Source organism: Simochromis diagramma, unplaced genomic scaffold, assembly GCF_900408965.1.
Source record: "Simochromis diagramma unplaced genomic scaffold, fSimDia1.1 OVJJ01000553.1, whole genome shotgun sequence".
Lineage (NCBI taxonomy): Eukaryota > Metazoa > Chordata > Actinopteri > Cichliformes > Cichlidae > Simochromis > Simochromis diagramma.
Window position 1 is genome coordinate 3628865 of NW_024387095.1, and position 12374 is coordinate 3641238.

Here is a 12374-nt window from a genome sequence, read left to right on the forward strand (position 1 = left end):
TGGCCGAAAACACTGACGTTGCAGTTCCGCGCATGCGTGAAACGCAAGACGGCTCGACTACCAAACTTGTGAGCAAACAAAATAACTGCTGTCCGATGCCGTCCGCCATCTTGGTTTAAGTGGTCACATGACTGCATTATATGACCAACATGCGTCATCGTTTTTGAAAGTCTGCGTTTTCGAGTGTCCACACTGCGACGGGACAGCTCCATTTTGAAATGTATGCGTTTTCAAGAGCGTTTTCAAAACGCTGCGTTTTTCCTTGGGGAAAACGCCGTCTCAGTGTGGACGGGAGGCCAAAACGGAGAGAAAACGATGTGTTTTCAAACGAAAACGCATTAGTATGGACGTAGCCTAGGATACCTCCTCGACACCTCATAGGTGAGGTGTTTTGAACATCACCAAGAGGAGGCCTCGGTGCGTTTGGCCTTCCGTCCACACTGAGACGGTTTTAGGTCAAGGAAAACACGGAGCGTTTTAAAACACTCTCCAAAGCAGATACATTTGAAAACGCCGTTTTCGTGTCACAGTGTGGACAGCAAAAACGGAACCTTTTCGAAAACGATGACACATTTTAGTCATGTGATGCAGTCATGTGACCAAATAAACTAAGATAGGAGGGCATTACACAGCAGTTGTTTTGTTTGCTCTCAATTTTGACAGCCCTATTAAAGATTAATATCAGTCTGTACATGCTCCAGATAGCTTTTCTTCAAATTCTTTAATTCTCACTCGCTTTTGCAACTTTGTACTTTTGTGTTACTCACAGCAACAACTCTACCTCATTGTTAGTCCATTTAAAAAACTCGGTGCTTCTCCTCAACATTTTGCTGCGATGTTTCAAAAAGCTGGAAAGTAAATAAATGGCAGACGGAAATGAGGCAGGTCGAATCGTCTTGCGTTTCATGCATACGCAGTACTGGAACGTAAGCGTTTTTGGCCGTTTCAATGTGAATGAACAACTCTGTGAAAACGACTGAAAATGATAGTGTGGATGCGGAGCGTTTTCAGACGTTTACGCCGTTTTCAAATTTATCCAGGCTACTGTAGACATGGCCTATGTCTTAGCTGGCTTGGGAATGTCTTGGTGTCCCACTGGATGACCTGAAAGAGAAGATGCAAATGTCAGGTGTGAAATGTTTTCCCATTGTTGGGAATGCAAGAAAAGTTGCAGGCCCTAATTAAACAGAAGGAGGGGTACTTGGAGACTCTGCCAACCAATACAAAGATGTTTTTACTTCAGTTTATCTCTGCAACTGCTCCTGCATCAAGTAAACTATTATTATCCCAGTCCAAAAACAGGTGCTAATCACCACCTTTAATGACTACACTGACAAATATGATTTCTATGCAATTATTTTAGGAATGTCTCAGAAATAACATTTTAAAAGCCTTTTTTTGTACAGTGTGTTTATTAAAGGTGGCTCATAATTCAAATGTTCATCAGTTATAAATGCTGCTGACAAACAAGTAGAAGAAAAGAATGAAGACATGTGGGAGCAATGTGGAATGGTAAACAGTTCAAGTGATGGAGATGAATCTAACCCAGCCATCTGACAGCAGTATAAGTTGATCCTGATACTGTCAGGAAGTTCCTGTTTCTGCTGGAGAAAGGCAAGAACTCTTGCCCCAAAGTGTTTGGCTTTATTTGCACCCTTCCCCTTCAGCAGCTTCAGCACTGGTGACTTCAGCTGAAATGGATAAAAGTCCAGTACAAAGTTGTTTTCTCAGTCATGCGAAAATCTGTACAATGTGGAAACTGCAGGAAGTGCAGGTGTGAATGCATGCGTGTGTTAATCAGAGGGAACAGGGGTGAGGTGATGACTGGTGGAACAGGTGGCAGCTTCTTCAACCAGCTTCTGATAGTCCACAACATAAGGCGCCTAACGGCAGGGCCACGGCAGAAGGGGAATCACTTGTCTCCTTCCTCTCCCAACCAGCGTCTCTTGTAACAAGTATGTCTGCCAGTAGGTTTAGGCATGCGAGGTTTTCTCGGTTATGTTAGATTTGTTTGTTTTTCATTTTGGCCCTTGCCCACCCATAGATGCCAAATCCCAACTCATTAGATATGTAAATAAAGACAGCAATGATCAAATGTCAACAGTCAGGTTGTGTGACTGCTTGGGACTTGGAGAAAGTGGATCACTTTCATGTTGTGTCTCAGGCACCAGTAGATGGGTTTAACAGATGGAAATCAAAGGGCACAAGTGCTTATTATGTTTCATTACTCCCCATATATCTCCCCTCTCTATTGTCCTATATTACTCTTAATGAATTTTGGTGTTGGTTTCTTTTACTCAAACAAGTCTGTCTTATGTTTCATAGAATTTAACACAACCTAACTCACAATACTTGACCTTCCATGCCAGTTAGACAGATACACAATATAACCCCCAGCTCTAGAGGGATTTTATTTGTTAGAATGTTCCATATCTTTGACATTTTACTGTTTTGTTGATGATGTCATATCCGTCAGCAGATAAAAAGGACATCATCAACACAAAGAAAACAATCAAATAGGTGGTAGAGACCAAAACAGGGTTAAAACGAGAGTCAGTTGATCAGAGGAAAGACTTGTGACTCCTATCAAATAGTAATGTTGCTCTAAACATAAAAGTAAACAATAAACCAGGTAGACATTTTTAAAACCTCAGTCTGTATCCTTGCTCCCTCCCTCTTTTGACCTCTTGCTTCCCCCCACTCTGTCTCTCTCAGTCTATCATCCCTCCTCTTGCAGACACACACGGCACTCTGGCATTCCGCTCATTCCATTATAATAAGCCACATTCCCTGGAACACTTCCTCCACTCTCTCACTGCTTGTGGTCCCTGAGTCCCAGAGCAGACACCCCCCACCCTCCTCCCTCACACCCTCTTTTTCCCTCACCCGCCCTCCTCTGGTGCTTATCCCGGGGCGGCTGTGGCTCCCGGCGCAGATAGCCACAAGCAGCCAGAGCTTCCCATTGAGTTATCTGTCCTCATCTGTCAGTCTGTCAGTCACATTTGGTCACTCCGTCCTAGCTGCTCCGTGTATGTAGAGAAGTAAAAAAATAAAAGCAACACATCCAGTATCTGGTGAAGAAAACGAAAACCACTGGAGGAAGAGAGGCAACCTGGAGACACGGACTCCATCACACCCATGAAAGACATGGGAGGAAAGGAAAAGAAGATTTTGGTGATTGCAAATGTGCACCCAGGGTGAGTGTTGTTTCCTTACCACTGCAGGATTTTCCGTGGAGAAAGGTGGAAAATCCTTCACTGCTGTCATATTCTAATCCCTGAGTTAAATAGTAAAAGAAACATTTTTGATAGTGACTATTTTTGTTAATGACAAGAAATGCAAAGCAACATTAAACTTGCATGATGACCGTGTTTTGAATTCTAACACCTCTTCTCCTGTGGGATCGTTTGCACCAAGTGCAAGATGCCGCTTGTCCAGTTACCCATATGCTGTATGCATGTGAGACAGATTTACTCTCTGGGAAGCTTTGGCTTAAAAACTATTTGAAAAAATAAAAAACAAAACATATATTTTAAATGTAAAATATAACAAGTATTTATCCCAAATCTCTTTCTTACACAGTTAAAGGGTTCCCATGACTGTATTTATGTGTAACAATGCAGTAAATTGGGAACATTTGATTAATGAAGTCTACTTAACTTTGTTTCAAAGCAGAAAGCAGGTGTTCTTGATGTGGACTAAAAGGAGAGCACTGCTTTGTTCTTGGCGAAACTGGAAAGTGCACTGTGTGGAAGTTCTACGGTTACACTCTGTTACTGCCTGGGTTGCTGAGTAGTTGTCAGCACGAAGGATTGGAGGGGATGTGGGCACTGAATACGCCTAATGGGTATCAGATTAGAGTCTGCATACGTACTAAGCATGTATATATGAGAAACTGCTGTTTGATTGCACAAAGTCTAATGCAACGGCCGCAAATAGTTTGTGCATTTTTTGAGAAGGCAGTGCTCATATGAACTCCATGCACCTAAAACGCATTTAAATACACATGTAGGCATATTGTATATGGCACTTGTAATGGAATGTTGGGGTTGCCTGGGCTCAGTAACAAATTGGCTTCAACCTCAGAGAACCTCCGCAGTCCGATGGCAGATCACACCTTGGCTTTAACTGTGATGAAAGCGTGCTGGCAAGCTAAAAAGGAGAGAATGTCGAGTTTAGATGGAGAAAAATAAACCTGCTGATCACTTGATATCATAGTGTCGGGCGGTCAACTCTTTTAATTTGATGCCTGTTCATTTGTAATGACCGCTGCCCCTTGAGTGCCCCCTCTAATTAAGCAGTGTGGACTGGGATTCAGGTTCAGCATTGCTGTTTCATTTTATTAGTGATCAGCACTGGTGTTGAGTAGCACATCCTTTAACTGAGGAAATTTAAAAAGCTATGCTTTTTTAAATACTGTATGTTTTTTTTTTTAAATATACATATTATAGCCTGTTTTTATTCATTCATTTGGTGTGAGAGAAGGCACAAATATGGTTGATTATGGATGACAATATTCCCTAATATTCTACTCTCCATATAGACACACAGACACCTCCCCCACATTCCTGTGGTTTATAGGCTTTGATGGCTGTTTCCATGCAGCTACTAAACCAGGACAGCAGAGGCCCCGGAGAGAAAGATAGCAACCTGGGATTGAAGACTGTCCATTCCAAGCCACCACCCCACCCCCATTTGAGCCGACTGGCACAAGGCCTTCTATTCTGGCCTAACACTTAAAACAGGTCTCTCATTTGCCCTATTAGTGTTTCTGTGTCATGCCTGCATGATAAAAACACGGCCCAACAGAGCTTGGCCTTAGGTTACCTCCACATGGCTGCATGGGTACTTCCTGCATACACAAATGCATCCACATGTGGACACAATGCAAGCAAACGGAAGTGCAGCCGACTTTGTGTCTCCTCGCCCCACTTAATGTTATCTTAGTTAAGTGTGACTACAAAGTGTGTGTACCTAGCAGCAGATAATTTCTGGATCTGCATTTGAAAATTTGCCACAAGAAACACTGATTGTGCAGAATTTGTTCACTGTGACTCAAATCTGTACACAGTGCTCTATTTGGAAAAAGTTGATTAATTCTCCTTCCTGTGCTCCAGTCTTTGAGCTGAAAGGAACCCAAACATATGTTTGTATTGGACACCATAAAAAGAAAGGCATCCATGTTTTTTAAAGGCGTCCATGTCAGATCTACACTTCACTGCTAAAGACATTTTACCTGATTGTAAAAGTGGATATATATAGATATCCTAAAGCAGAGCTTACCAAATTGTGGGGCCCGCCCCCTGGGGGGGGGGGCACAGAGCCATTGCAGGGGGGGCGCGGTATGAAAAGGGAAAAAAACCTGCTTGGACACTGCTAGCACAGGGCGCCCACACAAACGCAAAGCAGGAGATGAAGCATCGCTGAATATGTTTCCAAACCAACTTCATTCTAAGCCAAACACTAGTAAATATGGTGAAGCATATCTTCCCTTTGGTTTCACCTGCACAAGTGCCGAGGTAGGTCTCCACTGCAGGATTGGTTTTCCCTTCGTCGGGAGCAGCGCTGGGCTGTTCAAATCACGGACAAACAGTATCCCACATTCTTGATAATAACTAACTACTCCTGACATTTTGGAGATGTTAGTTCTTTATACAGTAAAGTTACAGCGGGATACAAATGATATCAGGCTGATCCTGCCACAATTTGTTCCCTCGGTTCAAATCCCGGACAAACAGTATCCCATTGTTGTTTATGTTTTTGAACCCATTTTGCACTGAGAGGTATTTTTTGAAAAATGTATTGATAGCAATGTTGAATATTATTACACAGGAAAAAAAAAAACTACACGTAAAATAATTACACCGTGACGCCTCTGCCTTTGTAAATGGAGGGACAGTAACTGCGTGTGTGTAAGCGTGTAAAAACTGCAGATAGTCAGATTAACAGTATTTGTCTCTATCTGCTATTCTGCAATTCATCTCATGTAAACAATAACGTGGCGCACAGCGTGACGTGAAAAAATGCACATACCTTTGACGTTGCGTGGTGAACTCTGTATTCCTCATCCACACATAAACGCAAAAAAAGGAGTTTTAAAAAAATCTCAGTTTTCGGTGATTCCAAACGCCGTTTACGTGTGGACGAAACAGCTGCGTTTTTCAAAAATACCCGTGTAGGTGCGGACGTAGCGTAAAAGAGTTAGTAGTTTATTTTCTTACTACCTGTAATTTATTGCAGATTACTTGTATTTGCTTAATTGTGCTTACTAAATGTTTGAGGTGTGAAATAAACCGCAATGGAGCAAAATATGGGTGTGTGTGGTTGGAGGATGTGTTTGTACATTTTTCTTGTAAAACAAAGGGGGGCCTAGCAGAAAACGTTTGGGAACCGCTGTCCTAAAGTATGTTGTTCCACTAAGGTTATTTATGAATGGCCCTGTTAGTGCTTTACAGTGATGGGAAACTTTATTACTCCAGCAGCATTTGTGCTGTGGCAATCATTTGAGAAGGCATAAAAGACAGGGAGGAGTGTTTTATTGCCACCTGTTGCTACTGTCTTTCATTGTGTCCCTCACTGTGATTCTTTTCAGTGTCTCCAGCTTGTACTTTGTAAAATTAACCTGTTACAGTAAACCTACAGCTGTGTATAGACACAGAGTTTGGCAACAATCCCTAACACAAAGATATAATTTCACCTGAAAAACACCTCATTTCTGTCTCCTCCTGCTAGTATTGGTATCACACATATATTAAAACTATGGACAGTTAATCTGAATAGATTTTTCAGATCTATAGCTTGGGTTTCAAAGGCAGGTTTGGACATTGATGTCTCCTGTTATTACTGTACCCTTGTGGCCAACTTGGCATCATAGGGGGTTTTGAAAGATGCCAACAGTTTTCTGGTGCTCATCTAAACATACACTTGAGGCTTCAAACAGTCCCAAGGGTCTTCATGATTCATTGCTACTTTAAGAGTTATGAGACACATGCAGTTTGTCCTGTCAGTTACATGGAAGGATTAGGATGGAGAAGACAGATAGGAACCCCCCTGCCATTTTATAGAGAGGGATTACTAAATGCCGCCAAGCTAAGCAAACATACACAAACTACAGCAGTGCTTGGACATGCTCACTGCCAGGGGGTACATGAAACAGCTGCATCCACAATGCCTTTATGTAATGGGCGGCTGAAACAACAACTGGAATGAGTCAAAGCAACCACAATGGAAAGCAAACTAATCAGTTTTAATTCCTGTCCACCTGGCAACAAGCCTTTTGATAGCTCATGCCTCCTAATGGTTTTACCAAGGGAGGTTTTTTCCATATCTGGTGATAGCGCGCCCCTTGACCTTCACCCTGCACTACAGAGAACCCAAAATAAAGCCCTATAAAATAAACGACCGAAGGGTCAGCCTGTCTGACAGAGCAAACAGGACAGGCAAGGGCTGTGGGCCGTCTCAGCACCAGCTGACAGTCAAAACAGGCCCTCTTCAAGATAAATTTGAAGCCACAGGAAGGGCAGTTGGCAGTGTGTCTCACAGTGAGTGGCAGAAATAGTTCTTAGCTTTTAGGCTTGCATTCAATTAGTAATATGTAAAATTCACAATGTTCTGCTCATAGGCACTAAAAACCTAATATATTTATGGATTTAGCCACATGGACTCCCCAACAAAACTTGTTTTTAAGCATCACTCAAGGATAAAATAGGATGAAAATTGTAAAAGGAAGTCATGGTTTACTGACAAATAAAGTGGTGGACATGTTTTCTTTTACCATATGCACTGTGTGTGGTCACACCTGATTAAAAAGTCATTGTGAAAGCTGGTTCCATGAATCAGTATTATGAAGGAATTTTTCTGTATTCAGCTAAGCAGGAACAAAGTCTCCCTTTCCTTCCTTTCAGGATGTTTTAAATACTTCTTATTTTTAAAAAAAGAGCTGCAGACATCTTTATTTACATATTATGTTTTCATTGATTCATCACACGTGACTCTTTTCTTTCTTTCTCCTTGACTGAGTTTAAGTAAAGTACTAATAATGTCAGGTCACGGGACATTTTGACAATTCAAATACTTTGCTGCCTATAAATAGTGTGAGCTCCAAAAAACTATGAAGCCAGATATGCCTTGTGGCAGCCAGAGGCATAGCTTGTAAATAATTGCACTTTATAGGATGTTGGTTTTGAGAAGCGCCTCAGCAAAAGGCTGCAGGTATAGGATGTTGTCCATTGTTTGCATGAACTGCAGTTATGCTTTGTGTTCCACCTGCTAACTGCCATCCTCATCACGAGTAGATAAATAGAGTCATTTAGTCAAATAAGTGCAATGCAGTTATTTGGGGGTTTTTTTAATAGCGATGTTGATCTATTTTGCCTCTAACTGTTAATAATCGTTTGCAAATTAGTATTCACACAAATGTTCTACGACGTGTCTCATTGAAAGTTCTTGGAGAAAGGAGTACAACTTACAAGTGCACTTTAAAAGTGACATGTTATTTTCCTGCGATTCTACATATGCAAACTTTGTTCAAACATTTTCACACTTTCATCTACCTCTAAGTTTAAATGATCAATTTACCACAAACCAATTCAAAGGTGAACACAGAAATAAAAGAAAACAATTATACAGTTTAAATATATCCCCACTATTAACAAATCACCAAATGTAAAAAAAAGAAAAAAGAAAAAAAAAGGCCAATATAAGAAGCAGTGACAGGTGCATCCATGGCCACTCTGTTGGTTCACTGAAGCTGAAATCCTACCCCGAGAAAGCCTCTGATGCTGAGGAACAGCTCTGGCTGTTACACACAGGTTGCATTAGAGGCTTATGCACCATGCTGAAACTGCAGCCACTCTCTGGCCTCTGTAATTGTCAAGAAGAGCTGGAACATTTACACTCTAGAGGTATAAATATCCCCAGTGATCTTCCATGACTCCCCTAGAGGCTCAACAGGTAGAGCACAGCAGAAAGCCAGCTGTCGCTAGCAGGCGTCAGAGTGGATTTCTCCACCACATCATCAGTCATCTCATTTGGATCTGACATACTGCTTCACACTGGAGGCCTGGATCAAAGCGTATGGGATGTACAGCTATTTCAACAGTGTAGATTAGAGCGAGCAAGAGTACATTGCTAATACTAAGGTATCAATCCTTTTGATATTACTTGTGGCATTACTACAGGGAAAGCAATTTTCAAATCACTGAACAGAACTGCTGTCTGTCAGTTTATATTTACATGATCTTTGCATCATAAGTTTTCAGTTATCTAGAGTCACAGTGGTAACGTTTTGTGTCCACCTTGGCTCAGTTCTAATTCTGAATTTCTTTTTAATCATATTCCCTGATGGATGATTTTAACATGATATTCTAAACGTCCAAAGTGGAAGCAAAGGCTTCAGATTGATTTTTTTCCTGCTACATTACTTTAGATGAAAAGTGTTCAAACAATTTGAAGCCATAAAAATACTAATAAAGGAAAAGACAGAGTATTGTGTGTAAAGTATTTAAAAGGCAGTGCAAATAGCCTGGATTTCAGTTGTGTGATTGTGCATTTGCGCATGTGTTTTATGTGCTTCTGTCTGTCAGCTGCCCTTCAGGAAAAAAAAACCCTTTGCCTGTTGATGAATGATTTGCGGATCCAGTAACTCATATCAGGGGGCATCAGGGAGAACAGGCATTTTAATATTTTACATATCTCAGAGCCGCCATTAGCAAACCAGTCACAAAAGCCCCGCCCCTGCTTGCATGGTTCTGCCAGAGGTTTCTTCCTGTTAAAAGGGAGGTTTTCCTTCCCACTGTTACCAAGTGCTTGCTCAAAAGGGGGTCGTGTGTTGGGGCTTTCTCTGCTTTATTCTGTGGTCTTATTCTTGCATCATAAGGTTGCTTGAGGTGACTGTTGTTGTGGTTTGGACCTATATAAATACAATTTAATTTAAATTGAACTATAATTTTACCTGTATGTGGTTTCAAATTTGATTTTCACTGATGTTTGTCTCTCAGGAGGTGGTGAGGAATGAGATCCAGGTTATTATTGTCTTTACTTTACAATATAATGAACCCTAAGATGACTGCTGTTGTGATTTAAAGCTATACAAATATAAACTGAACTGAATCTTTTTGTGTTGATTTCTAAGACTAATGATTTTAACAGCAGATTTTATCGAGTGGGTTCATGATTGGTTGTCATAATTTCAGGTCGGACAAGAAGACTCCCTGTAACGAGTCCCTTTCTGCTAATAAAAATGGAAAACCTCCTCCATCAGCTGTACCACCACCGATACCCATGTCTCCCATTGTTGAAAAGATGGAGGGACTGAAGGCCATCCGCAACCGCAGCAACAGCCTCCGCCTGGGCCGCCTGGCCTTCTACCGACACCTGGAGAAGGTGGAGACCATGCGCTGTTTCTGGGAGCTCAAACATGTGGAGCTGGAGGGAAGAAACCAACAGGTAATATGTACTCATTTTACACTCCTCGCTGTTATTGTTCACACATTACACTGAGGTTTGTGATCGGGTGAATCACTGATCTGGATTTGGATCACTCAGTGTTGTTTTATTCAACACTAATCGGCTTAGGTAAAAGCTTCTCTATTCGCTCCTGACTCAACTGACAATTAAATATCAGCTTCTCAGACACTATTCTAGTTCACAGCGCCTCATAGAAAGCGTAGCATGCGTTGACTGGGGTTGGCATGCAAGAGGCCTTGACAGGTGGAGTACAGCAAGCTCACTAGAGGGCGCTGCAGGTCTACTTAATTTTTTTTTTGCTCACTTGAACCTCCTCAACTCTGTCCGTCTATCATACATACAGTACATAAAACCACACACTGAAATGAATTTGGCTCTTCACAGGATACAGCTCCAGGTGCCACAAGATGGCAGCCCTGGACTACTTTGCTCTGCTTATTTAGAAAGTGGATACATACTTCTAGGATTGATCGCTTTATGAATATGAGCTACAGTCAATGTCCATATGCTTGCTTCTAAGTCAATCTTAGTTTGTCAAAATTATTTTTTAACTTTAATAACTTGTTATGGTAACACTTTATAATAACTACACACTATAAAGCATTATTAACGTATTAGTAAATGCTTCATTCATTATTTACAAAGCAGCCTTTTTAAAAAGCGGCAGACTGTTGTGTGTGCCACTGAGGCAAGTGGTTGAAGTCCACATGTAAAGAGATGATTTGTGTTTATTTACATTGTAAAGCACTAAAATGCAAGAGTCCTCCTCCCTCCATCATTTGTCTATTCCAGCTGTGTGCTAAACTCTTTTAGATGCTGAGAAGAGGCTACACCAGTGCATTACACAAGCAAGAGGACAGACAACACAGACGAGGGATAAAATGTGAAAAATTAGTGTGCCAGGACAACTTATAACTAATAAAATGTAAAAGAATAATAACAAAAATGCACCAGGGAGAGAAAGAAGGATCATGAAGTACAGGTGAACTCAATAAGACTCTAACAGGGGCATCAAAAAGAATGAGGGAAAACAATAAAAACATGAAAATCAGCTCAGCTCAGTAAGGCAAATATAGAAGGAACACAGTAGGCACGACAAAAAAAAGAGTACGAGTAAGAAACAATGAACTAAGACGTTATGACAGAAGCCCAGGCTGTGAGAACTGCATGGCAATTTTGGGCAAGACTAACAGAGTATAGAAAATCTGATAATGTACACTAACTAATGATGCCTGCTATATTTTATATGTCACATTTTAAATCTTAGTTGGCAATTTGGTGATAATGGCAACATTATTGCTGCCAGTCTTTGCTTTTCTCAGGAAAATATTATTACACACACACACACGCAGGCCTAAAATGGCTTTTATGTTTGTACCAGCGTACTTTTTAGGTAATAAATGACAAATTAAGAATACACTATATCTGCGGTGGAATAGAATCTACACACAACAATGCTCCACAAAACACTGTCTCTTAGGAACAACTATATGTTGTCGTAATATCGCAGGCTAGTTTCCAGATCCACCAGCATCGTTACCTAATGCTGACCCTTCTGCCCCTGATCTGTTTGTGCAGAGGTTCTCCTCATATTCCCACTGGGGAATGTTTGTCCTCCCAGGGTTCCTGCTCAGCAACATTTATGACCACTTAACCCCCCACCCCCAGCTGTTGTTGCTTGTTAAATCAAGCTTGCCTTAGAGTGCTGCAGTGAAGAATCTTCAATATTATGTGAACACCTGTAAAGTCCTTTGTCTTTTTGAAAAGGTTTATTCTACACTTTTGTCAAACTGATAAAGTAAGTTTTGACAAAGAGGACAAGAAAAAGTCTCAATATCTCTTAAAGAAACATTTAGAAGCACCAAAGTAAAATATTCTTAAGTCTGGAGTCTTAATGCTGGAGCTAA

The 12374-nt window shown here is 41.1% G+C and overlaps 1 protein-coding gene across 1 annotated transcript in view; it reads left to right on the forward strand.

Annotated features, from left to right (window-relative positions):
• The first annotated feature begins 2914 nt into the window (after nucleotides 1–2914).
• Nucleotides 2915–12374, forward strand: part of mylk4b (myosin light chain kinase family, member 4b) — a 34861-nt gene continuing 25401 nt past the window's right edge. The window contains exons 1-2 of the mRNA XM_040046464.1: nucleotides 2915–3197; nucleotides 10194–10446. Of these exons, the coding sequence (XP_039902398.1) occupies nucleotides 3139–3197; nucleotides 10194–10446 (312 nt within the window). The 5' untranslated portion in view covers nucleotides 2915–3138. The remainder of the gene's footprint in view (nucleotides 3198–10193; nucleotides 10447–12374) is intronic.